The sequence below is a fragment of the Neomonachus schauinslandi genome, chromosome 1 (assembly GCF_002201575.2).
Source record: "Neomonachus schauinslandi chromosome 1, ASM220157v2, whole genome shotgun sequence".
In the NCBI taxonomy this organism is placed as follows: Eukaryota; Metazoa; Chordata; class Mammalia; order Carnivora; family Phocidae; genus Neomonachus; species Neomonachus schauinslandi.
Window position 1 is genome coordinate 198,617,784 of NC_058403.1, and position 24,824 is coordinate 198,642,607.

At 38.5% G+C, this 24,824-nt stretch overlaps 1 protein-coding gene across 1 annotated transcript in view; it reads left to right on the forward strand.

The window, feature by feature from the left end:
- The window catches only part of SETD2 (SET domain containing 2, histone lysine methyltransferase), a 91,553-nt gene that overhangs the window by 47,294 nt on the left and 19,435 nt on the right, over nucleotides 1–24,824 (forward strand). The window contains exons 12-17 of the mRNA XM_021686955.2: nucleotides 3,601–3,649; nucleotides 6,467–6,650; nucleotides 12,274–12,943; nucleotides 19,552–19,686; nucleotides 21,994–22,133; nucleotides 24,666–24,777. Of these exons, the coding sequence (XP_021542630.1) occupies nucleotides 3,601–3,649; nucleotides 6,467–6,650; nucleotides 12,274–12,943; nucleotides 19,552–19,686; nucleotides 21,994–22,133; nucleotides 24,666–24,777 (1,290 nt within the window). The remainder of the gene's footprint in view (nucleotides 1–3,600; nucleotides 3,650–6,466; nucleotides 6,651–12,273; nucleotides 12,944–19,551; nucleotides 19,687–21,993; nucleotides 22,134–24,665; nucleotides 24,778–24,824) is intronic.

Here is a 24,824-nt window from a genome sequence, read left to right on the forward strand (position 1 = left end):
TCTCGTCATGATCCCGGAGTCCTGGGATCGAGTCCCGCATTGGGCTCCTTGCTTGGCAGGGAGCCTGCTTCTCCCTCTGCCTTTGCCACTCCTCCTGCTCATGTGCTCACTTGCTCGCTCTCTCTGGCGAATAAATAAATAAAATCTTTTTTAAAAAACCACTTAAATAAGAATTATAGCTTTGAGTGCATGTGACTGTGTGTTAATTAGGAGCAGCACCTAGACACTAAAGAAGTAAAACAGGGTCATAGGTAAAGAATATTAGGTGGAGTGGGGAACCAGATTCTTGTAGGCTTCTCTGAGGGCAGGGATAATCCCAAAACCCAGGCCTCCTGACTCACAATTGAGTGTTCTTTCATAACATGCCAGTCTCTTGAGTAGAATTTTTAACAGAGGAAAATGATTTTACATGGAGTGTTAATGTGAGTGAAGCCAACTCAGATAAACATTTTTCTGCAATGGCCTGCAGGTGTATGACACTATTCCAGTGTTCCATATCATATAAGCTAACCTTATTGCTATTTATCCACAAGATAGAATAATTTTAAGAAATATTATAGTAATCTTCATATGACTGCTTCCTTCTCAGGTTGCATTATTGTGGGACTTTGGAAAAATTTAGGGCCTCGAAGTAGATAATCTGAGTTTCCAGTTTAAATTTTATATACAGCTTTTTTTTTTCTAAGATTTTATTTATTTGACAGAGAGAGAGAGACAGTGAGAGAGGGAACACAAGCAGGGGGAGTGGGAGAGGGAGAAGCAGGCTTCCCACGGAGCAGGGAGCCCGATGCGGGGCTCGATCCCAGTTCACCTGAGCTGAAGGCAGACGCTTAATGGCTGAGCCACCCAGGTGCCCCAAAATTTTATATACAGCTTTAACTATATGAAGAGGAGGATCAAGTTAGTAGCTCCTTAGCGCTTGGGTGCATGTTGATGGAATTTGTTCCCTATAGTATTAGGTACAGAGTAAAAGTCAATAGCTTTTGGTCACAAGTCAGTAATAATCATCCATTTTGTGAATATCGGAATACATTTTCTACTTAGCATTTGTTCTAAACTTTCTTATTTTTAGACAGGGGGTGAGGGAAGAGGTAGAGGGAGAGAGAGAATCTCAGGCTCAGGCAGTTCTCCACGATCCCACGACCCTGAGATCATGACCTGAGCTGAAATCAAGAGTTGGATGCTTAACCGACTGAGCCACCCAATAGCCCCCAGTTGCTCTAAACTTTTGATAGCGTTAATATATTTTTGAGAAACATTTCCTCTGGTACGTTAATTGCCACCATAGAATGGGTCCCAGCTTGAGGTCTGTGTGATAAATTACTATAAATGCTTGTAATGGACACTTGTAATGCCCAAGACCTTGGGCAAAAGAAACTAAACAGGTAAAAATTACGTAATCCTTAGTTGACACAGACCTGCATATCTGTATGTTCTAAGCAGCCTTTATGATGAACACGTTACCTTTTGGAGTGCCTAGATTTACAGAGTACCAAATGCAACAGTCATTTCCAAGCCTTTAAAAATTAATAGAATACCTATTTTTTCTTATAGTGTGAGTAGGTGCTGATAAGTGGCATTCTTACTTTTTCCCCAAGTTTGGTAACCCCCTGGGGGGTGGACAGAGGAGTCAGAGCTAAGAATATCAGCTTTGTCCTTACTGTATAAATACTGTATTATAAATACAATACCCTGATTCACTATTACCCCACAGCTAGACACTGACAGCTTGACAACTCCAGACATTTCCTCGGAGGAGCCACCCCCAGGTGGCTTTGAGCTGAGGACAGGCATACACAGTTTGTTCTCTCAAATTCTCCCTTGTGAGGAGGAATGAGTGAAGGCTGCTAAGAGAAGATAGTAGTTCAGTGGTTCTCAACCTTCTACATGTAGGCAACAGAATCATGTGGAGAGCTTAAAAAAAAAAAAAAATACAGATGCCTGGGACTCATGCCCGGAATTTTAGATTTTATTTGTCTGGCATAGTGTGTCTATGAAAGTTTCCTGGAGTGGTCCAATTGTGCAGCCAGAGTTGAGAATCACAGCTCTAGTGGAAGTCCTACATATGAAAGAGGGGCTGGGGGAATAGAGGATGCCACCTACATTTATGCTTAGGTTCCTCAAGTGGTACTCCTTCCCAGATAATGCCGACTGTTAACCATATCCTGGGTTGTCTAGTACAGAAGATAAAATTGCTGTGGAGTCATGCTGTCCAATAGCATCATAACCTTGGTCAGGTTGCTAAGATTTTTAAGTAGGTTTTCTCATTTGTAAAATGGAGATAATAGTACTTAACCTCATAGAGATGTTTTGAAGCTCAAAAAAGGTAATGCATTTGAAATGCTTAGTATGATAACCTGACACACAGGATAAGTACACATCTAATCATGACAGTCATCATCTTTATTAGGTAATTTATCAGCATGCATGAAGTGTTGAAGGATTTTTTTCTAAAAAATCTGCATTCATATAGATTGCCCAGTATCTGTTTGGTCTGTATTTATCATCTTTAATTGCAACTGAATATTAAATCTTAACCCTTCCTCAGTCATATGGCATGTGGATTATCTCTTACTTTCCACAAATACTGCTAGGACCAATAATCATGTAGAAAGAGGAGTTCTTTGATTTTCTTGGACTACAATTGCTAAAAAAAAAAATGAAATTACCAAATCATATAGGTATGGTCAATATTATGAGATTACTCTAAATGGAGAGTATCATGTGATATTCCATTGAGAATGTGTGGATTTGCCATTTGCCCACTTACCAAGGTGACTGGATAAGGAAATGTTGAGCTACTTGATGACTAAAACAGCAAGGGATTGTCAGGGGACAGAACATGTTCTAAGCCTTAGATTCCTACATCAAGAAAAGGTATTCAGGGCTTAAAAACATAGTTTACATTTGTCAAGAACAATTTTGGTACACTTAGATGCTGTTTCAAGAGCAACAATGATCTAATGTTTATCTTTTCTTTTTAAAAATAACAATATGAAAGGAAATACTACATTTGGCCATTAGCCAAGTTTTTCATTTATAGAAAAATAGGAACAACAGGCATTGTCTTCACACATACAGTTTTTCTGAGGTGTTTTTATATAGCTAAGTAATTACTAACCCTTCTTCCCTTAAGTAGCGATGGCAAGTGAGAGGTTAGAATTGTTCTTACGAGAGTGTTCTGATGAATACTCTCAGTAAAGGAACTATAGAAGACTTCATTTTATATGCAGAAAGCATATGGAAAGATTATCAGGAAGTATATTCCTTCCAGAAATATAATTAGTTTGCTACTTGGCTAATGAGATCATATAAGCCTCTTGGTAGATGTTTAAAAAACAAAATGAAACAAATATACATAATAAATGTGTGTGTGTGTGTGTGTGTGTGTGTGTATGTGTAGCTTATATGCTACGCATTTTTACTTGTTTTTAAGGGACCAGCATCTATTCTTATTTAAAGCTAGATGTAAGTCAAATTTTGGAGAATAATTAAATACCAGCCCATTCCTATTTCTTTGTCACCATGTGAAATCAGTCAGCTTAAACACAATCACTTCCACTTCATGCTAATAACCCTTCTCTTGGTTTATTTTTGCAGGAGGTATATCGAATTCCAAAGAAAAGTCAAACTGAAAAGGAGAACACAAGTAGGTATTCAGAGGTACTCTGTGTATATGGCTTTACAAATACTCTTTTGGAAATATGCAGAGGTAAATGATAAGAACTTCAGCTGTTTTGTTTTTGAAACTGGACAGTATGTAACTAGGTAAATGAAATAATTGGTGTAAAAGTTTGGAAACTTGCCTTTTTATTCTTTCTTAGTGAATTTTTGCCAAAGGAGATGTCCCTTTATACTGCCTATGTTGTTGCTTTCCTTGAAATCATGGCTTTTAGAAGCTTTTCTTCCATTTATTCCTCTAGAGCAGGCATTGTTAAACCTGTATTCCTAAATGTCTGTGTAAGTCTTTACCTGTAGATGATTATATGCAAAATCCTTTATTTACATGAATTTTTCTGGGGAAAATTCAAAACTGAAAATTCAAAACTCCTATCAGATTCTCAGGAAGCCAGTGATCCCTTACAAGGTTAAGAATCATTATTTCAGGGGTGCCTGACTGGCTAGGTCGGTAGAACATATGACTCTTGATCTCAGGGTTGTAGGTTTGAGCCCCACGTTGGGTTACTTAAAAATTACTTAAAAATCTTGGGGGGAAAAAAAGAAAAAAAATCATTATTACAGAAAAGATAACAGGGAGGCCATGGTAGTCTGGTTTCTGGGTTTTACCACTTGGTTATTTTCCAATATGCTTCTTTAAAGATGAAAACAATAGATCAGTTATCGTGGCTATTGTCAATCTCTTGAGCCCTCCAGAATTGACCCAACATAAATAGAGGGAAGGAGCCAGTGTGATCATATTTTTGGCGTTTTTCCTTTTTGTTTTTTTTGTTTTGTTTTGTTTTTGGTCTTTTTCTCTATTTTTGGCATGAAGAGCTTTTTATAATCTTAAGTCTTATTGGTTAAATAATCTTATAGGTTAAAGCCCTGTGGGGTGTACTTTGCATCATTGTTGGGGTTTTATTTTTGTTTTGAATATTTTTAACTCTATTGGTTTAGTTTCTTCATAGCCAAACATCCTACTTACGGCTACAGAGAATTTCTCCTATAAGAAAGAAGGCAGAGTTGAGTAGTGCTGGTTGGCAAAACCAGTGGCACTGTAACCTTGGTCAGGCGAGCCTAGCTTCTCTGGGTTCAGTGAGTTGAAATCATTAGCAAGATGGGCAATACTTAAATATCTAGGAGGGTTTCCCCCCAATATTTTGCCAATATCTAGTCTGGTGTGCCCTCTGAGAGATGCCTTCTGAAAATTGTCTATAATGGATGACTGTAATCTTTTCAGGAAGCCACCTTTTGTGTGCCAGCTTTAGTCTCTCCTTCACATATGTGCCCCCCCCCATCAGTCTCAGGCTTTTTATAAGAAATACTTAAAATTAAAGCCTAACACTTTTAAAATTCCTGTGAACTGTAAAATATTTTGGGAAATATGTAGTCTAGCTTTACTTTCATTTTATAATATGAAAAAAATTAGCCAGAATAAATGGAACAACTTCTCTACCTCACATATTATAAGATGCAGAGTCAGAATATGAACTGTTAGTATGATTCCTTTTCTTACTTTACCAGGATATAGTGAAGAAATAGCTACATTTTAAGGAAGTTAATACCAACACAAGGAACCTTGTTTTAAGAAGGAAATAGGGTGGTCACGGGCAGACCTAGATGAAACTAGATAGTAGTACTTCCCAAAAGAATGATGTGTTCTACTACCCTGTGAGCTGGAACAGTTGTTTTAATTGTATAGCATTTTCTACCAGCGTGTGGTAGAGATGAGTTCTGTTCTCACTGGCAAATGCTCATACATGGCTCTTGATTAAACGTTTTTGCAAATTAATGGAGTTTTGGGCCCACCAACAGGAGAACTACAAGAATGGCATATGTACACCTAACCCTGCCACTAGGGAAGAAAACAAGTAATAGCATGTTTTTCTGAGGTGAGAAAAAGAAAAACCAGTTAGTGTTTATTGTGAATCTGCTCTGTGCTGTGAGAGATATTTTATAAGAAATTCTCTTAAGAAGAGAGCAATCTGATTAATCAGGGTAGCCGTGCTAACAAAGCAGCAGCATGTGGTACCAGTTAATTTATATTGAAATATTCAGTGGTGGGATTTAGACTTCTTAGGGGGGTGAGAAAGTAGGAGGTGAGGTCAGTGAAAAAGTAATACCTAGCACAGCTTTTGGGAGCAGTGACAGTGGAGTTGGGTGAGGACCATTCTAGGTAAAGAAGCTGAGTAGAAAATGTTAATAGTGTTATCTTTCAGTAGGAAAATGGCATTCTTTTTTTGAAGATGTAGCTCTCTGGTTTTGATAACTTCCTGAGTTATTACCGGTCATCATCTGTATTTGTAATGTTTTCCTTTTGAAATGGTAGTTGTTAAAAAATTTGTCTAATTCCACGCCCCCCTTTTTTTTTAATTGAAGAGACTTTTTCCCTTTGAGGTTTTTATGCTTAGCATGCCAGGCTGCTCTTCTGTAAACTGTAAATGTGCAGAGCTATAGAGGCAGTTGAAGGCTTTTACATTTTGAACTTCAAGCAGACTTCCCTGTTAAAGGTAATGGGAACATTTTGCATGAGTGTGTTCCACAGAACTTGTTAGAAACGTTGAAGGCTTGGACTCAGAGTTTGGTTGGGGAAGGTGGAAAAGAGAATTCATGGCAGAGACTTTCAGGAAGTAGAGTGCGCACACACACACCACACCACCTTGTGTCTCATCCAAATTCTGAATGGGCCTGTGAGGGAGGAGTCCATAGACCCATTTGTTGGATAGAAATTGTATTATACAGTTGACATGCTATCATGACGGAGAAGAGTCTGCCAAGTAAAATTTTAAAAACCCTTTTCCCTTAGTAACTGAACGAGGAAGGGATGCTGTTGGCTTCAGAGATCAAACAGCTGCCCCAAAGACTCCTAACAGGTCAAGAGAGAGAGACCCAGACAAGCAAACTCAAAATAAAGAGAAAAGGAAACGAAGGGGCTCTCTCTCACCACCTTCTTCTGCCTATGAGCGGGGAACAAAAAGGCCAGATGACAGGTAAGTGGCCTGTGTGAGTTACTCTCTTTTCTGAGCCAGTCAAAAAGTTCCAAAGTCAGTACTTCTGATTTTGGGCACCAAGGGGTTTTGGAGTAAGTATATTCTCTTGATGAGTGAGTATAAAACTTTACTGGTAAATATTGAGATAGAGTCTCTTTTGACAGTGAAGACTAGATTTCTACTTGATAACATTTAAATGCTATTAGAGGAGCCAAAGATTTATTCTTTAAAGGGGAGTGGAAATTGGTGGGAGGTAACTCTTCAAAGATAATGGTAAAGTTTCTAAAGCTAGAACTTTGTTTTATAGTGAATCTTGTGCCATACCAGTCAAAATGCTGATTGATCCCTGTGTCAGAGGCTGTCTTTGTCATGCTTGTAGAAAAACAAGCCACATGATGACCCACTGGGTGCTAGAAAACATTTATTCCAGAGAAGCTTTTTTAAATTTATTTTTGGGGTTGCCTGGGTGGCTAGTCGGTTAAGCGTCTGCTTTCAGCTCAGGTCATGGTTCCGGGGTCCTGGGATCCTGGGCTCGAGTCCCTAACCCTAACCCTGCTCAGCAGGGAGTCTGCTTCTCCCTCTCCCTCTGCCCCTCCCCCCGCCCATGTGCTCCCTCTCTCTCTCTCAAATAAATAAAAAATCTTTTAAAAATAAAATTAAATTTATTTTTTGAAAAAATGAGATATTGCATTCGTATAATGCAGCTGCCAGAATTTTTAAGTTGGGATTGTCAGGGTTTGTAATAGTAAATTCATCATGATTTTAATTTGCATTACCCTAATTGCTAAGTAGATTGAACAGCTTGTCATGTATTTATTGGCCATTCCTGTTTCCTCTTCTGTGAAGTGTCTTTTTATAGGTGCTGTTTGTTTAGTATTTATCATTTTGAGTTTAGGATTTATTTTTTAGAGATTCTTTATATTCTAAATATAATTCTGCTTTGGTAATAATTTTTGCAAGTATTTTTTTCCCAGTTTGTGGCTTGTATTTTGACTCTTTTGTGTCTTCTGATATATAGAATTTATTAATTATGGTATAATTGAATATATCACATGTATATTTCCTTCATGGTTAGTGCTATGTTTTAAGAAATTCTTCCCTATCCTTGAGGTGATGATGCTCTTTTCTTGTGCTTAATTTATTGGGAATTAATTTTTGTATATGTTGTGAGGTAGGGATATGGTTTCATTTTTTTCTAAGTGAATACCCAGTTGTCTCTGCACCATTCACTTGAAAGCCCAGTCCTTTCTCCTTGATCTGTAGCACTGTCTCTAATAAGTTTTTGTATGTGGGAGGATCTGTTTTGGGGCTAATAATGTGACTGTAGCTTATATTAAGTCTTGTTAGCAAGTAGAGCAAACCCCTACTTGATCTTCTGGGATGTCATTTCTTTTCTGAGACTTGTTCTCCTTAGGATCTGCTTGTCATGATTCTCCTACTCCCTCCACACCCCCGCCCCCCACCAAGATGATTCTGAAGAGACTTGACATCTTTATAATTTTGAATATTCCTGTTCCTGTATTCAAACTGAGTATTCAGATATGCTCTGTCTAGTTAGGTCTTCTTTAATATTTTAAATATTAAGTTTTTCATTAATCTCCTTAATTGTTGATAGTTTCTTCCAGAAAAACTTAGGTATCTTGGTATATTCATTTCTGGGAACCTTAATTTCTGGTTACATCTTCAGCTTGTTGCTGGTGTGTAGATGCGCAATTGACTTTTGTATATTGATCTCGTTTGGTGACCATATAGAACTCTCACTGATATTTCAAAAGTATAGGGGGTTTTGCCTTTTTTTTTTTTTTTGTCTTTGTCAACAGTCCCCATCATGTAAATTTTTGTTTTTCCTTTCTAGTCCTTTTTCCTTGCTCTTGCTATTTTGCTAGCAGTACCTTCAGTACAAATCACTGAATAACAGTGTTTTTTTTTATTTTGGTAATTTTTTTCCCACTTTTTTTGGCTTATTATATAATTTTTTAAAATTTTAATTGGAATAATTGGGATTTTTATCTCATTAATTTTCAGTATTTTTCTCTTCAAAGTAAAGTAAGGATTTAAATTTCTCCGTAAATACTATTTGAACTACTCTTTTGATAGTGCAGTTTTATCATAACCTAGTTCTAGATACTATTATGGTTTGCAGTGTGTTTAAATTTCTTTTCGTTAAATTTCAAATATAATTGCCATTAATCAGTTTGTATTATACCAGTTCTTAGAATTTTATTGAGACTTGCTTTAGAGTCTATTTCATTTGATGTTAATAGAAGTATGCTATCTTCCTGTTGGTAGGATTTTACCGACTTTTCTGTGTCTGATTAATAGCTTTATGGCTGATTGATTTGGTTTTTTTTTAAATTCTTTGTGGCATTTCTTTAACTGCTATGTTTCACTTAAATAAAATCTAAAGCTAATCAGTATCTTGAACAACATTAGTACTTTAGGATACTCTGATCATTCAGCCTTCCCAATTTATATGCTGTTTTTGTCCAGCATTATAATTTCTTGTTGCTCCTTCTTCCCATCAGTTATTTTTTTTTTAAGATTTTATTTAGTTGACAGAGACATAGTGAGAGAGGGAGAAGCAGGCTTCCCGCCGAGCAGGGAGCCTGATGTGGGGCTCGATCCCAGAACCCTGGGACCATGACCTGAGCTGAAGGCAGACGCTTAATGACTGAGCCACCCAGGTGCCCCTTCCCATCAGTTATTGTCAATTTTTTATATGTACACAGACTGACTTATTAATTTGTTTACATTTATCAGTTTCTTTATTCTCCTTTCTCCTCAGACCTAAATGCTTTAAAAGATTTTGTTTAGTGACTTTTTGTTCATCGTATTTTTCAGTTTTTGTCTAAAGAATCTTCTTTGTTTGCATTGCTCACCCTGTTTTAAAAATCAGCTTTATTTAGGGCGCCTGGGTGGCTCAGTTGGTTGGGCGACTGCCTTCGGCTCAGGTCAGGATCCTGGAGTCCTGGGATCGAGTCCCGCATTGGGCTCCCTGCTCAGCAGGGAGTCTGCTTCTCCCTCTCCCGCTCCCCCCTCTTGTGCTCTTTCTCTCTCTCACTCTCTCTCTCAAATAAATAAATAAAATCTTTAAAAAAAAATCAGCTTTATTTAGTCAGTATATATAAATTTCTTATAGAAATATTTAATTATAAGTACATAATTCAGTGTGTTTTGTCAAATGCATGCAGTTAAGTAACTACTGACAGTCATCATATAGACATTTCTGTCATCTCAAAATTCTCTTGGGCTCTTTGTGAGTGATCCCCTTCTTCTATCCCTAGTTACTGGGCGCCAGCCACTGCTTTCTGACCCTCTGATTTTGTCTTTTCCAGAATGTCATGTATATATGGCGTCATACTCTAGATAGTATTTGATGTGTCTTTCTCTTAGCAGATTGCATTTGAGATCCATTTATGTTATGTGTCTCAGTAGTTCCTTTTTATTAATGAGTGGTAGTTCATTGGGTAGGTATTACCAGAGTTTATTTATAAAATCGTTATTTGATAGGCATTTGGATTGTTTCCAGATGGCTGTTGTGAATATTACAAGTGTAAGACTTGTATATGTATGAGTCTTTATGTGAACATGGACTCTCATTTTTAAAGGAAGTTTTGCTAAGTTAAAAGTTTTTCTCAACACTTTGAAGCATATGTTATTGTTGTCTTCTGGCTTCCCCTACTTCTCCTATGAAACTTCTTGGTCTAATTGTTCTTTAAGTAATCTGGCTTTTCTCTTGGTCTGCTTTTAAGATGCTCTCTTTGTATTTGGTGTACTGCAGTATCACTACCCTATGTTAATATGAGGATTTCTTTTTCGTTTCTCTGGTTGAAATTCATTGAGCTTTTTGAATTTGAAGATCGTTTTCTATGTTAGTACTTCTCTTCAGATCTCATCTCTTAACGTAACCATACCATGGATCTTAGGGACATTGAATTGAATGTTGGATTATTTCTTGGTTCATGACACCATTTCTGTGCATCAACTTCTCCATATATTATCATGCTTTTGTGCTGTGATCTTAACCATCATATAAATCTAGCTAAGCCATTTCTTTCTATACTATCCCCTGCCTTTACTACTTGAGATGACACCGTCTTGCATCCTGTGTTTATTATACCCTGGCTTTCCTTTTTTAAAATACCATTTTATGTCCTCTAATATATATTTTAAAATAATACATTAGTTTTTAACTTTATGAAAAGGCTGCTCTTCTGTGTTTAATTTGAGGCTGCTTTGTTTTCAACTTGATATTGTATTGCTAAGATTTATCCACAATTGTATGTGACGTTTATTCATTTGCATTGCTGTGTGTAACATTTTGTTATAGAGTTTTTTCTATTATGTATAACGCTATTACCTAATTTTGATGTACATGTGCAACAGGGTCTCCTGGGTATGTGAGTAGAATTGTTGAATTGTCAGGTATGTGCATGCTCAATTTTATATGATAATTGAGTTTTAATTTCTACTCTTTTTCCTTTCTAGATGTTTCATGGGGTTCTTTTTCAAATCTACCTGATAGTTTTTTATGGTCCCATTCCTTAGTAATATTTTTAATAGCCTCTTATTTCATTAAACATATTAAATGTCTCTTATAGTCTGTATTGGATAATTCCAGTACCAGTAGTTTTTGTGGGTTTCTTCCTCTCATTTATATAGATATATGTATAAATATTTTTATAATTTTATTTTCTAATGAACTCATCATGTTCCTTAGAATTTGATCTGTGGGAATTCACTGAAGCCTGGATTTAAGCACCTTAAATTTAAGCACCTTTATAAACTATTTGCATTTGTTTTTGCCAGGCAGCTAAGGGTACTACCATCCCATTAACACTTTAAAGGAAATTTTCAGCTTAGAGTTTTTTAGACCATATGTTTTTTGTTGTTTGAATAAATGTTATGCCCTTGTCCGTGAAGCTGTTCTTAGAGGTTTCTTTGCAATGAAACCTCTTGAAATTAGTTGTCATTTTTAAATTTTTGCCAATAGAACTTTCTTAAAAGTTTGATTGACTCCATAGAACTTCACAGCAGACTCTTTTAAGCTCTCAGTTCTCTTCTTGTGAATGTTAGAGCTGATGGTTTCCAGGAGGCCTTGTCAAAACCATCACAGGGCATTAGGCTTAGCAGTAAAATATTATATTTGGTATTGCACAGAGAAGAGGAGGTGAATATAACTCTCCATATTTTTATGTGTGCATTCTCATCCTTCACTTAACTGCCCTCTGTTGAATTTGTCATAAATATTTGTGGTCAGACAGACGTCAAATTCTTTAGCTTTTATTAGTGTATTTTGTTTAAATTTCAGAATTTGTAGACTGTATAGAGGACTATACAAATATAAAGAAGAATCTATTTAGAATATTATATGTATCTTTAATTTGAAGTTCAAGAATCTGAGAATAAAGATAAAGTTATTATTTTTTTCTAAATGTTTTCTTGGGATTCTCTTCTATCAGCAGGATTCCTTAAGTAATTTTGACCGATTTTTAACCAATGCCAAATTGGAGTTGGTGTGATTAATGGTTTAGTATTGAGTGACATAACCTTTATTAATGCTTTGATTATGTCCTTGATTTAGGGAAAACCGTTTGTGATGCTCTTACTATTTTCTTTCTAGATATGATACACCAACTTCTAAAAAGAAAGTACGAATTAAAGACCGCAATAAACTTTCTACAGAGGAGCGTCGGAAGTTGTTTGAGCAAGAGGTGGCTCAGCGGGAGGCTCAGAAACAACAGCAGCAGATGCAGACCCTGGGAATGACGTCTCCACTGCCCTATGACTCTCTTGGTTACAATGCCCCTCATCACCCCTTCGCCGGCTACCCACCAGGTTATCCCATGCAGGCCTATGTGGATCCCAGCAACCCTAATGCTGGAAAGGTGCTCCTTCCCACACCCAGCATGGACCCCGTGTGTTCTCCTGCTCCTTACGATCATTCTCAGCCCTTGGTGGGACATTCTACAGAACCCCTTGCTGCCCCTCCACCCGTGCCAGTGGTGCCCCATGTGGCAGCCCCTGTGGAAGTTTCCAGTTCACAGTATGTGGCCCAAAGTGATGGTGTGGTACACCAAGACTCCAGCGTCACCGTCTTGCCAGTGCCAGCCCCAGGCCCAGTCCAAGGACAGAATTACGGTGTTTGGGATTCAAATCAACAGTCAGTCAGTGTCCAGCAGCAGTATTCTCCTGCACAGTCTCAAGCAACCATATATTATCAAGGACAGACTTGTCCAACTGTCTATGGTGTGACATCACCCTATTCACAGACAACTCCACCAATTGTACAGGTAACTAATTTTGGAACCGCTCTTGTGTGTCTTGGTCTGTTTATGGGATGTTAAATCTGATGTGAAGCTAAAGTCCTGCCATTGATTACTTTTTTTTTTTTTTAAGATTTTATTTATTTATTTGACAGAGAGAGACACAGCAAGAGAGGGAACACAAGCAGGGGGAGTGGGAGAGGGAGAAGCAGGCTCCCCGCAGAGCGGGGAGCCCCATGCGGGACTCGATCCCAGGACCCTGGGATCATGACCTGAGCCGAAGGCAGTCGCTTAACCGACTGAGCCACCCAGGCGCCCGCCATTGATTACTTTTACATATCAATCAGTTGTATTAGCTATCTACTGTTGTGTAACAAATTACACCAGAACTTAGCAGCTTAAGACAACTAGTAATTATCATCTCACAGTTGTTGTGGGTCAGGAATTCAAAAGTAGCTTGTCTGGATGAATGGTTCGGGCTCAGAGTCTATGAAATTACAGTCGTTAGGCAGAGGATGGAAGATTCACTTTCAAGCTCACTCACATGGTTGTTAACTCTGTTTTCTGTCTTCACGTGGACCTCTCAATAGGGCTTCTTAAAATATTCCAGCTGACTTCCCCAAAGCAAGTGATCAGAGAGAGGCTTTTGGATACTCCTCTCCTTTTTGCTTATAGGCAGTGAATAATATACAGTTTATTCTTTCATATCCCTACAATGGGAGAACACTTTGTCATGGTAATTGAGTCAAGAGATGGCTTGCCCTTTTCTTCTTCTTAGACCCACCCAGTGTGTATATTATTTTTTTATCCCCTGCATGTTTATCATCATGAAGTTTGTCAAGAGTGTCTCTGATGCACTGAGCCTGAGGATATCACTGTGGTAGGAAATAGTAATGTTAAATTTAAAAGCTGAGTATACTGATTTTATATTTCAAGGTGTATTTTTGTGCTTTTGAATCAGGTTTCTTTTCTGTAGAATACAGCAGTACATTTTAAGCTTAAAAAAACAAAAAAGAAGAATGTATAAAGCATCCTCACCACATTCCTACGTCTCTCACATCACTCCTTAAAGGTGAATTATTTTGGATGGGGGAGACTCGCAGGGATGCTTCCTGCACACATTACTTAGCACTGACCGGTAATATTATTTCTGTTAGTATTTTTGTGATGAAGCTGCATCAAAATTTAGTTTGTAAGGCCATGACAAAGTATCCAGTTTTAATTCCTGAGATTTTAACTGTGTTAACTACTTTCATTTTGTATGATCTCTTTATCCACACGCTTATATATTTTATGTATTTGTAATTTTGAAGACTTGAAACTATCCCATTATTTCTACTTAACATGATTCTTAACCATTTTCCCAAATTACTCTGTATTTTTATATATGCGTGTGAATATACAGATACGCATTTTAATGGCTGTATTATTTCCCATTGCTTATCAAATCATTGCTTATCCATTTTCCTGGGGATAGTCATTTAAAAGTTCTTTTTGTAATTATAAATAGCACTGCACTGAACATTCTTAGGTGTTTTTTTTCCTTTCATGTTTGGCTTAAAATGAATGTTATAGTGCTAAATAAGGCTAGTAAGAAAATGGATGTTGGGGTGCGTGGCTGGCTCAGTCTACAGAGCATGCGACTCTTGATCTCAGGGTTGTGAGTGCAAGCCCCATGTTGGGTGTAGAAGTTATTTAAAAATAAAAATCGGGCGCCTGGGTGGCTCAGACGGTTAAGCGTCTGCCTTCGGCTCAGGTCATGATCCCAGAGTCCTGGGATCGAGTCCTGCATCAGGCTCCCTGCTCCTTGGAAGCCTGCTTCTCCCTCTGCTTCTCTCTCTCTCTCTCTCTCTCTGTCTCTCATGAATAAATAAATAAAATCTTAAAAAAAAAAAAAATCTTTTTTTTTTTTTTTTTTAAGATTCTATTCATTTATTTGAGAGAGAGAGAGTGAGAGCATGGGCAGGCAGTGGGGAGAGGGAGAAGCAGGCTCCCCACTGAGCAGGGAGCTCCACCCGGGGCTTGATCCCAGGACCCCGGGATCGTGAGCTGAGGCGAAGGCAGACACTTAACCTACTGAGCCACCCAGGCGCCCCTTATAAATAAAAATCTTAAAAAAAAAAAAAAAGAAAGAAAATCGGTGTTATTGGCCATCAGGTGTCGATTTTTTTAAGTATTGTTTTTCTTTTTGTATGTTTAATTTTGCCTCCTACAGAATGTTTTAAGTGTCTTTTTTTTTTAAGATTTTATTTATTTGACAGAGAGAGACACAATGAGAGAGGGAACACAAGCAGGGGGAGTGGGAGAGGGAGAAGCAGGCTTCCTGCCGAGCAGGGAGCCCGACATGGGGCTCAATCCCAGGACCCTGGGACCATGACCTGAGCCGAAGGCAAATGCTTAACGACTCAGCCACACAGTCGCCCCTGTTTTAAGTGTCTTAAGCAAATTTCTTAGATTCTAACTTCTCCTGCTGTCTTGCCATATTCTTTCTTGGACCAAGCCATTCATTTGAGTTTTTCCCTGAGAATGTATATCAGATATAAGAAATATGGTCTACTTCTGTCCCATTTCTATTCCTGAAGCATGTCCTTAACCTAGGTTTTAGAGCATAAGCAAAAGTCGTGGAGAATACTTATTAAAGACTCCCCAGGGGAGAGGTCACTGGTCATTTGGCCATTCTTATAAAATGGAGTCTATTTTTTCCATCCCACTGAGCAAAAGGTTAAGTCACAGCCTTAAGACTCAAGCATCACGGTTTTGCTTGCTTACAGTTTTCTATTCTGTTCCTACCAAGGAGTCATTTGTTGGCTCCCTAATCTATTTTGTGTGTGCTAGAGTGGTAGATAAATGGAGTTGGATGGTCCAGACTGCCCTCTCCTTCTCTGTGAGATTAGTTATCAGAGATAATGCTGGGCTATGGGTGATGAGAAACATAGAACATGTTATTAGTGTGTATGTGTTTTGAGTCCCTGTCCATCATTTAATATATGTCTTGGAGAGAGGTGCTTCGGTTTATATTCTTCAGTTTTAGTTTTATTATTTATGAAATGAGCTGAATGCCTCAGAGTGGTTGAGGTTTGTATGAGATAATGGATACTAATAATGATAGAGTTAAAACACCATGTACCTTGAAGATTTAATTATAGTTATTATTCAGTTACCTTAATGATACTGAGAGAGTATTGACGTTAGTGGGGTGTGAAATGCTCCTAGTCAGGGTCGTCTCTCTGGTGTCTGGTCTAAAGATCTGACCTCCAGGAGGAGGCCTTGAGATTTGTGTTTGAGCGTAGTATTGACTGTACCAACATAAGCTACTGAGAGTTTGCAAGATGTGATAACTTCAGTGAAGTTAGTATGTGATATAATACAAATTTGTGTGTGTACGTATGCAGTATCTTTGACGTTTGGAGCAGATGTGCCATCAGAGGTGACTTTCATTTTTTGCCATAATTGCTTATTAAACATAAAAGCCCAATTTCAACTGATGCCACATGATTTATAGTGGTTTTGTGACATTACTAAGTGACCTATTCTTACAAAGTCATACTAAATCAAATCTCAAAAAATGCAGTGCTAAGGACTATAATTTTTCACATTATGAAGTGAAGTGACTCAGATATCAAGTAATAGTGATTTTTTTTCCCTCTCTAGAAGTAGGGGCAGAATAATTATGTTTTCCCTTTTATAACATTTTAGACCTTTTTAGATTTCTCTTGTAATTTCCATGGGAAGTCCTATTTTAAAGATATTTGTAGACTGGATTTATGTTTGAGAAATCAGCTTTTGTGTAATTTCAAGTCTCTTGAAGGGGAGAGCCAGTCTCCTACAGATTTTCCCCCAGCAGATAGAGAAACTTGACAGGCATATGCTATTTATGTCTCACAAGTGTGTACATCTTTCATATGAACCTCAGTGGGACTGCAAACCCATTTTCCCTTTTCATTGCTATTTTTAGTTTTGGCATTGGCATGTGACTATCAGCTGGTTTGGACAGATTATATAGAACCCTGAAGAATGTTCATTTTCCTCTTTCTTTTTGACAGTCTGGGCTTTAAACACTGTACCTCTAAATGATTATTGCTATCTTGGGTGACTTTTTTTTTTTTTGCAAGGCTGATACCGTTCAGATATTTTTGGCGTTTCGTTTGGAAGTTATTTCCAGCATGTGTTACATTCTTTTCTGATGATAAATTATTATCCTTTAAATATATGTTTGCATTTTAGGAACAGGTGAAATTTGTCTGGAGCCTCATCTGGTAAATACAGGGAATGATCAAACTAGATAAAGCCATTTCAGTTCAGAAGTCACTGCACAGCCAGCATTTGGAGCCAGTCTTCATGCTAAAGAAACCATAGCTTTACTTCACATTAATCAGGTCCTTTAAAGTGTCTCCATTGATGAGCCTTACTTATTAACTCTCATCTTGTCAGACAGATTCTCCAGGAGCAAAGAATTACTGAGGGTCAAAGGAATTTTTAGCCTCCAAAATATTAGCATTTTTCTGTTGTAGATTTGGGTGCTTAACCTCTTGATCACTCTGGAGATAACATGTTTATCAGTTTACTGCCTTCTTCAGCCTCCCAGAAACTTTTTTTTTTTTTTTTAAGATTTATTTATTTATTTGAGAGAGAGAGCGCGCGCTTGCACATGTGTGTGCATGAGTGTGGGGAGGGGTAAAGGGAGAGAATTCTGAGCAAACTCCCCACTGAGCACAGAGCCCAATGCGGGGCTTGGTCTCACCACCCGTGAGATCATGACCTGAGCCAAAACCGAGAGTCAGACCCTTAACCTACTGAGCCACCCTGGCGCCCCCCAGAAACTGTTTTTACTCAGAATCAGATTTACCAGCACATATATATTAACCCCCTGTATGCACAGTGACTTGCCTCTTGTATCCACTCTTCAGGATGCTTCTTACTGGGCATCAGGGCCCTTGGAAGTTCACTTTCCAGATAAATTGGTGATGATAGGCTAGAACCCAGGTAGATATGTTTTGTTTTATGGCTTATTTTTAGCAAAGTTGAAATTAAACTTACAAAATTATTTATATTTTGCCTTTGAGATTATACTTTTAAGTTTCTTAAACAGTATTTGATCATCTTTTTTGCTGATACCCTTTTGTACTGAACTCTGATTGTATTGTGTGGGTATGCATCAGCGTTAAAAAGTCTTTTTGGGGGGGCTCCTGGGTGGCTCAGTCATTGGGCATCTGCCTTCGGCTCAGGTCATTATCCCGGGGTCCTGGGATCAAGCCCCGCATCAGGTTCCCTGCTCAGCGGGAGGCCTGCTTCTCCCACTCTCACTCCCCCTGCTTGTGTTCCCTCTCTCGCTGTGTCTCTCTCTGTCAAATAAATAAAATCTTAAAAAAAAAAAAATAATGTATTCTTCTTCTCTTTTTCTCGGTGCCTTCTCAGTACTTATTCATCCAGAAATCTCGTTAGTTCCATTGGCCTATTCAGACTCCTTGGTTATTTACTGGTATCATTTGGAATGATTATATTTTGTATTTTGGGTACTTATCAATCAATATATGCCTCTGAAATCATATTATGTGGTAGAATCTCAGTTTGAGGATCAAAATCTGTCTTTAAGTACAGGATACCTGTTCATTTCCTTGGTAGTCATCACCTCTTAAGACAACAGGGTTATTTTTTGGGGTTGTCACCTCTTCTTTTTTTTTTAAGATTTTATTTATTTATTTGACAGAGAGAGAGGAGAGCACAAGTAGGCAGAGTGGCAGGCAAATGGAGAGGGAGAAGCAAGCTCTCCGCTGAGCAGGGAGCCGGATGTGGGGCTCGATCCCACGACCCCAGGATCATGACCTGAGCCGAAGGCAGCCGCTTAACCGACCGAGCCACCCAGGCGCCCCTGTTGTCACCTCTTCTTTAAGCAGTTTTTCTTTTGATGAGAACTAATTCCAGAGTAGGTGTAAGTTGCAGCCATGGCACTTTTTTAGGTAACTCCAGGTGTGGGAGATACCAACCTTTGATGGTAGTCGGGACTCGGGACTAAATGAGACAATGTATATGAAAGGGCTTCAAGCTTCATAAAGCATGGTATGAATCCGTGCGTCGTAAGAATTTTGGATGAAATGAATTCTGCCGTCGTCCTTGGAAGGAGCTGTATTATCGAAGACTACAGAAAGCTAAAAGACAAGTTTAAAATTTGATCACCATCTTACTTCCTCTGCTACAAATCCCTCACTGTCTTTGACATTTTCTGGTCAGAACAACCTGGTAGTTTTTAGTTGGTGGTATAAAGGCTCTCTGCAAAGAGCCCTGGGTAGCGGTCTCTTGGATATCCTAAGTGCCGCACTCCAGTACTGTGGCCTCGGACAGCTCCTAGGAGCCGCCCCCCCCCCCCTGCCCCCCAGTTTTTTTTTTTTCCGGGTTTCTTTTTGTTTTTTAAATGATAAAACCAAGGTAAGTAAATGACTAGGGAATTATTTAAAAAAAGAAAAGAAAGAAACTTCTGTGTTTGCAACGAGTTTTACACATTTGTATCCAAATATTCTTTACTAAAAGTTTTTAAAAATTAATGGATTCCAGTAAGGTGATGCCAACTTCGAAATTAATTACTGCTGTATTAGAGCTAGAAATGTCTAAATTGTGGATTTCTTCATTTTATCTTTTAGAGTTATGCCCAGCCAAGTCTTCAGTATATCCAGGGACAACAGATTTTCACCGCTCACCCGCAAGGAGTGGTGGTCCAGCCAGCCGCGGCCGTGACGACAATAGTCGCTCCAGGGCAGCCTCAGCCCTTACAGCCAGTAAGAAATATTTCAGTTGATAAAATGCTCATTGGCTGCGTACCTCATCTTTAGAAGGTTTACTTTTGTTTTTTGGGGTTTTTTTTTTTACTGTTTTTTGTTTTTAACTTTTGTAGTCCCCAGTTTCACTCAAGGGCTTGTGTCCCTGAGGAAGCATTACTCAACCATTTTTTAAAAAATTCTGTAGAATTAACAGCAGTGTTGATAGATACGTATTTTGCTTCCGGTATCCCTTTTATTTGTAATTTTAACTGACCTTGTATTTTTATACTTTGCTGTGAATTTCTAACGTAACAATTTTCTCAAGTAGCTGTTTTTATTTTATGGAGCACTAGAATATGATACTACACTAGACACCACAGACTAGTGGTAAAAAAAATGAGTGATATACTTCACTATACTTGTTGTACAATATGGTATTCTGCCACATGGAGAAGGATATGGTGAAATCTTGATGAAGTGGGAAATAGGAGGCTGGCATTGGAAGCAATTGAGCAGCCAAACAGAATAACTTACCCATTAGCACTTTGGAATTCTGATAGTCAGAGAAGCCTCCTGCAGCATCATCTGAATGATAATGGCTTTTGACAGGTAGGACAGTGAGTGGGGATGGAGTATAAGGACAGCGCGTGAAGACAGTTGGGGGCCAAGACTGTTTGCACTTCCAGCAGGTATTTGAGGGATTGCTATGAGTTGGGCCCTTCTGGGAACTCTTAATACAAACCTAAGCTTCCATTCCTATCCTTAGAAGCTGACATTCCACTAAGAGTTGAGGATCACAGTGAATAATCCTAAAAGTAGAGATTAGTGTCACAAAAGGTACAGATAGTTTGAGGAGGGAAAGAATCATTTCCAAGTGTGGGAAGGATTAGTAATTTGGTAAGTTCTGAATGATTTGAAGTCTTTTTTTTTTGGATTTGAAAAGTGACACAAAAGCTTAGGGAAGAGCGGTCACTTTATAGGCTAGAGGACTACAGGAATGAAGCAGAACTGAGCAGGACACCAAAAAATAGCAGCTACCTCAAGTAGGGATTAGTGGTATACACAAAGCAGTGATGCTCAAAGACCTAGGTTCGCTTAAAAGTGGTCACATTTTGGGGCGTCCGGGTGGCTCAGTCGTTAAGCGTCTGCCTTTGGCTCAGGTCATGGTCCCAGGGTCCTGGGATCGAGCCCCGCATCGGGCTCCCTGCTCCACGGGAAGCCTGCTTCTCCCTCTCCCACTCCCCCTGCTTGTGTTCCCTCTCTCCCTGTGTCTCTGTCAAATAAATAAAATCTTAAAAAAAAAAAAAAAAAAGTGGTCATATTTTACCTGAGCCTGGGATCTCGGGTTCCTCTTTGCCCAAGCAAAGGTAAAGCTAGAAAAATGATTCTTTGTTAACTGACTTACATAGAATAAACAGTTACGGGCATATATTCTTATAACAACTTATTATGAGTCTGCTAGAGCTACTATAACAAAATGCCACAAACCGAGTGGCTTAAACAACAGAAATTTATTTTCTTACCGTTCTAGAGGCTAGAAGTCTATAAGATCAGACGTCAGCAGGCTTCGTGTCTCCTGGGGCCTCTCCTTGGTTTGCAAGTGGCTGTCTTCTCGCTGGACCTTCCCCTGGCCTTTTCTCTGCCCACATTCCCTGATGTCCCTTCCTCTTATGAGCGCACCAGTCCTGTTGGATTAGGGCACTACCCTTATGACCTCATTTAACTTTAATTCCCTCTTTAAAGGCGCTCTCTCCAAATAGTCACATTGGGAGTTAGGGCTCCAACATATGAATTTGGGGGAAACAATTCAGTCCCTAATAGTGATTGTGAAGTTTTTATGTTTTTCAAAATGTGACATTAAATTTTTTTAATATAAATATGAAGTTTCAAACATACAGAAAAATTGATAATGGATAAATGTTAACATTCTGTCATACTTGCTTTTCAGATTTTTTCTTTAAAAAAAGAGAGAGAGAGAGCTCTATATAAAGCTAATTCAGCTCATCAGTATCCTGAAGTTGGTATATGCCATTTAGCATTGGTTTTATTAAGGTTGCAAGATACTGCTCTAGATACTGAGCTGCTGAGTATTTTTAAATGTGATCTCTTGGATGGTGAACTTGGAGCCAACTGTCAGTTTTCTGATAGATCCCTAAAGCTATTCATATACACCATCTCTGATCATTTCCCAGATTGGCCCTTTATCTTTTTTTAAAAGAAGAGGTGGATGTATGTTTTTACATATTGCTTAAGTAGGCTATGTTGTCCTTTTCAGCTAGATTAGAAGAGATGTCACTGATCAAGAATTTGTGTGTTTCTTTTTAGCCTGAAATGGTAGTGACAAATAATCTACTGGATCTGCCACCCCCCTCTCCTCCCAAACCAAAAACCATTGTCTTACCTCCCAACTGGAAGACAGCCCGAGATCCAGAAGGGAAGATTTATTACTACCATGTGATCACAAGGTAAGAAGGGCTTTTGGGGGGGGCTCCTGGGTGGCTCAGTTGGTTAAGCGACTGCCTTTGGCTCAGATCATGATCCCAGGGTTCTGGGATTGAGTCCCGCATCAGGCTCCCTGCTCGGCGGGGAGCCTGCTTCTCCCTCTCCCTCTGCCTGCCTCTCTGCCTACTTGTGCTCTCTCTCTCTCTGTCACATAAATAAATAAAATCTTAAAAAAAAAAAAAAAGGCGGTTGGGCATCCCAGATCAGCTTTCAGTTGTTCAAAGGAGCTGCCATCATTAAGCGGAGATTTATGGATATTGGCTTGATGTCATTGTCTGTTGTTCATTGTGCTTGAGGGCTGCTAGATTTCCAGAATCACATCTTAAATGTTACATCATACCTTAGACTTTAGTCCTTTTTAAAAGATAGATATATTTTGGTGTATTTTTAATCTGCAGGACTCTTGGAGAAAACTAATGTTAAAAAGATAATGACTTCATCTAACATTGTGTAGGTATCAGGGGTCATGAGCAAACCTTTTCTATAAAAGGCCAGATATAATGAATATTTTAGGCTTTGCCAGTCAGTCTCTGTCACAACTACGCAATTCTGCCGTTGTTGTGCAAATAGCCCATAGACCATATATAAGTGAATGGTCATGTCTGTGTCCAATAAAACTTGATTTACAAAATAGGAGGCCAGATTTGGCCCATGAGCCATAGTTTGATGACCTCTACTATATGTAAAAAGCCCAAATTATCTTTTACCTAGAAGTTTAAAAAATGCATACATCTTTTAGACAGATAGCTTTATGTGAATATATGTGCTTTCTGTGTGTTTGTGTGTGTGTATGTGTACACTCATTGGTATATAATCTTAAGTGAGTTGTTGGGATACATGTTTTATAATCTTTTTACCAATCTATATAGAACTTTATTAGTTATAGATATATAGAACTACATTATTTTTAGTGCATGCTTATACTTTGTTTCAGGTGTCAGCAAATTATGCCCACAGGCCACTTGTATTTGCAAATAAAGTTTTTGGGGGAACACAGCCACCCCCATTTATTTAGGAGTTATTTATGGCTGCTTTCACACTATAATGGCAGACTAGAGTAGTTGTGACAGAGACCATATGGCCCACAAAGTCAAAGATATTTACTCTTTGATCATTTATAGAAAAAAAGTTTGCCAAATCCTGCTCTCTTGTATGGCTGTACAAAAATAACCCACCCTCATTGTTGGATTTTCACTGTTTTAAATATAACTCCAATCTTACTACCTTCTTTGGGTTGATTTCTAGAGGTGGAGTTGTTGGTTAAAAGAGATGGACATTTTAAATTGATAATTATTGTCAGCTTACCATTAAAAAAAATTGTAGTAATGTAGCCTCCCACAAAAAGTATACAATAGTGCCTTTTTCTTTATGTAGTTTCTTCTAATCTTGTAAATCTAATAGGTGAGAAATCTTACTTTCATTTTTAATTCTTTTATTGTTGAAATGGACCATCTTCAGTAAATTATTGGCCACTTGTATCTTTTGTGAATTGCTTGTTTGGGACATCTACCCATTTTCTGTCATTATTGTTAGATCTTTTTATCAAGAGTATTGCAACTGTCTTTGTAATGTCTTACGAGTTTAAAAATTTCATACAGTCAAATATTTTCCTTTATGCTTTATCAAGTGTCTATGATGTTGCCGACTAAAGATGCCACGGTAGGAGAGCAGAAGACCGCAACGGCAGGACTGGCCAGCCAGATAGGCTGCTAGTTCTCTGAGGCTTTTGACATTTTAAGTGATTTTCCTTATAGCATTCCCTGTGGCAGCTGACTTCAGACTCCTGAACAGGAATTTTCTTACTTCCAGTTGTTATCTCACAGATCTAGCTTAAAAAAAAAAAAAAATCTATGCTTGCATATTTTCAAAGCAACTAATAAACATGCAGTGAGTTAACATGGTAGAACCCTTCTTCTTGCAGTTGAGAATATTTTGAGCTGAGGGCACAAGTTTTTAACCTGAAGTCTTTTCCATGCTATCAGTCATTAAAGCAAAGGGGCACAACCACAGACGAGAAGGCTCCTAAAGCAAGGAGCAATTTTCTCACTTGGCCAAGGATTGTGAGGAGTGTGTTGTGATTCATTTTATTTGGTCCAAGTACATGCTAGGTACAATCACTATTGGTCTCTTCACCTGCAGAGGGGAGGCAAAGGCAAGCACTGACTCCGTGTACTTCTCAGGTTTTGTTAAATCCTCTTTCCAGAACATTAAGAGCCAGGTGAGAAATAGGATGTTTGGTTTTACTGCTCCTTTGACACCCAGTAAACATTGCCACCTCATTGGCTAGAGAAATACGGTGGGCTAGATGATGTATGTCTCTGGGATAGAATCATGCTGCTGGGAAGATAGCAAAAGAATGTCTCTATCTTATGAAGCTGACTTATTCTATGCCTCATTATATATGTTATATTTCATGTGTATATGAGTAGAGATGCCTGTGCCAGAGTTCTCTGCTTTCTGGCCATGACAGCATGGCTGTTCTTACCTTCTTCTAGGCAGACTCAGTGGGATCCGCCTACTTGGGAAAGCCCAGGAGATGATGCCAGCCTTGAGCATGAAGCGGAGATGGACCTGGGAACCCCAACATATGATGAAAACCCCATGAAGGTGAGTGTGGCTTACACGTGTTTTCTGATCATTTGGGAATCTACGTC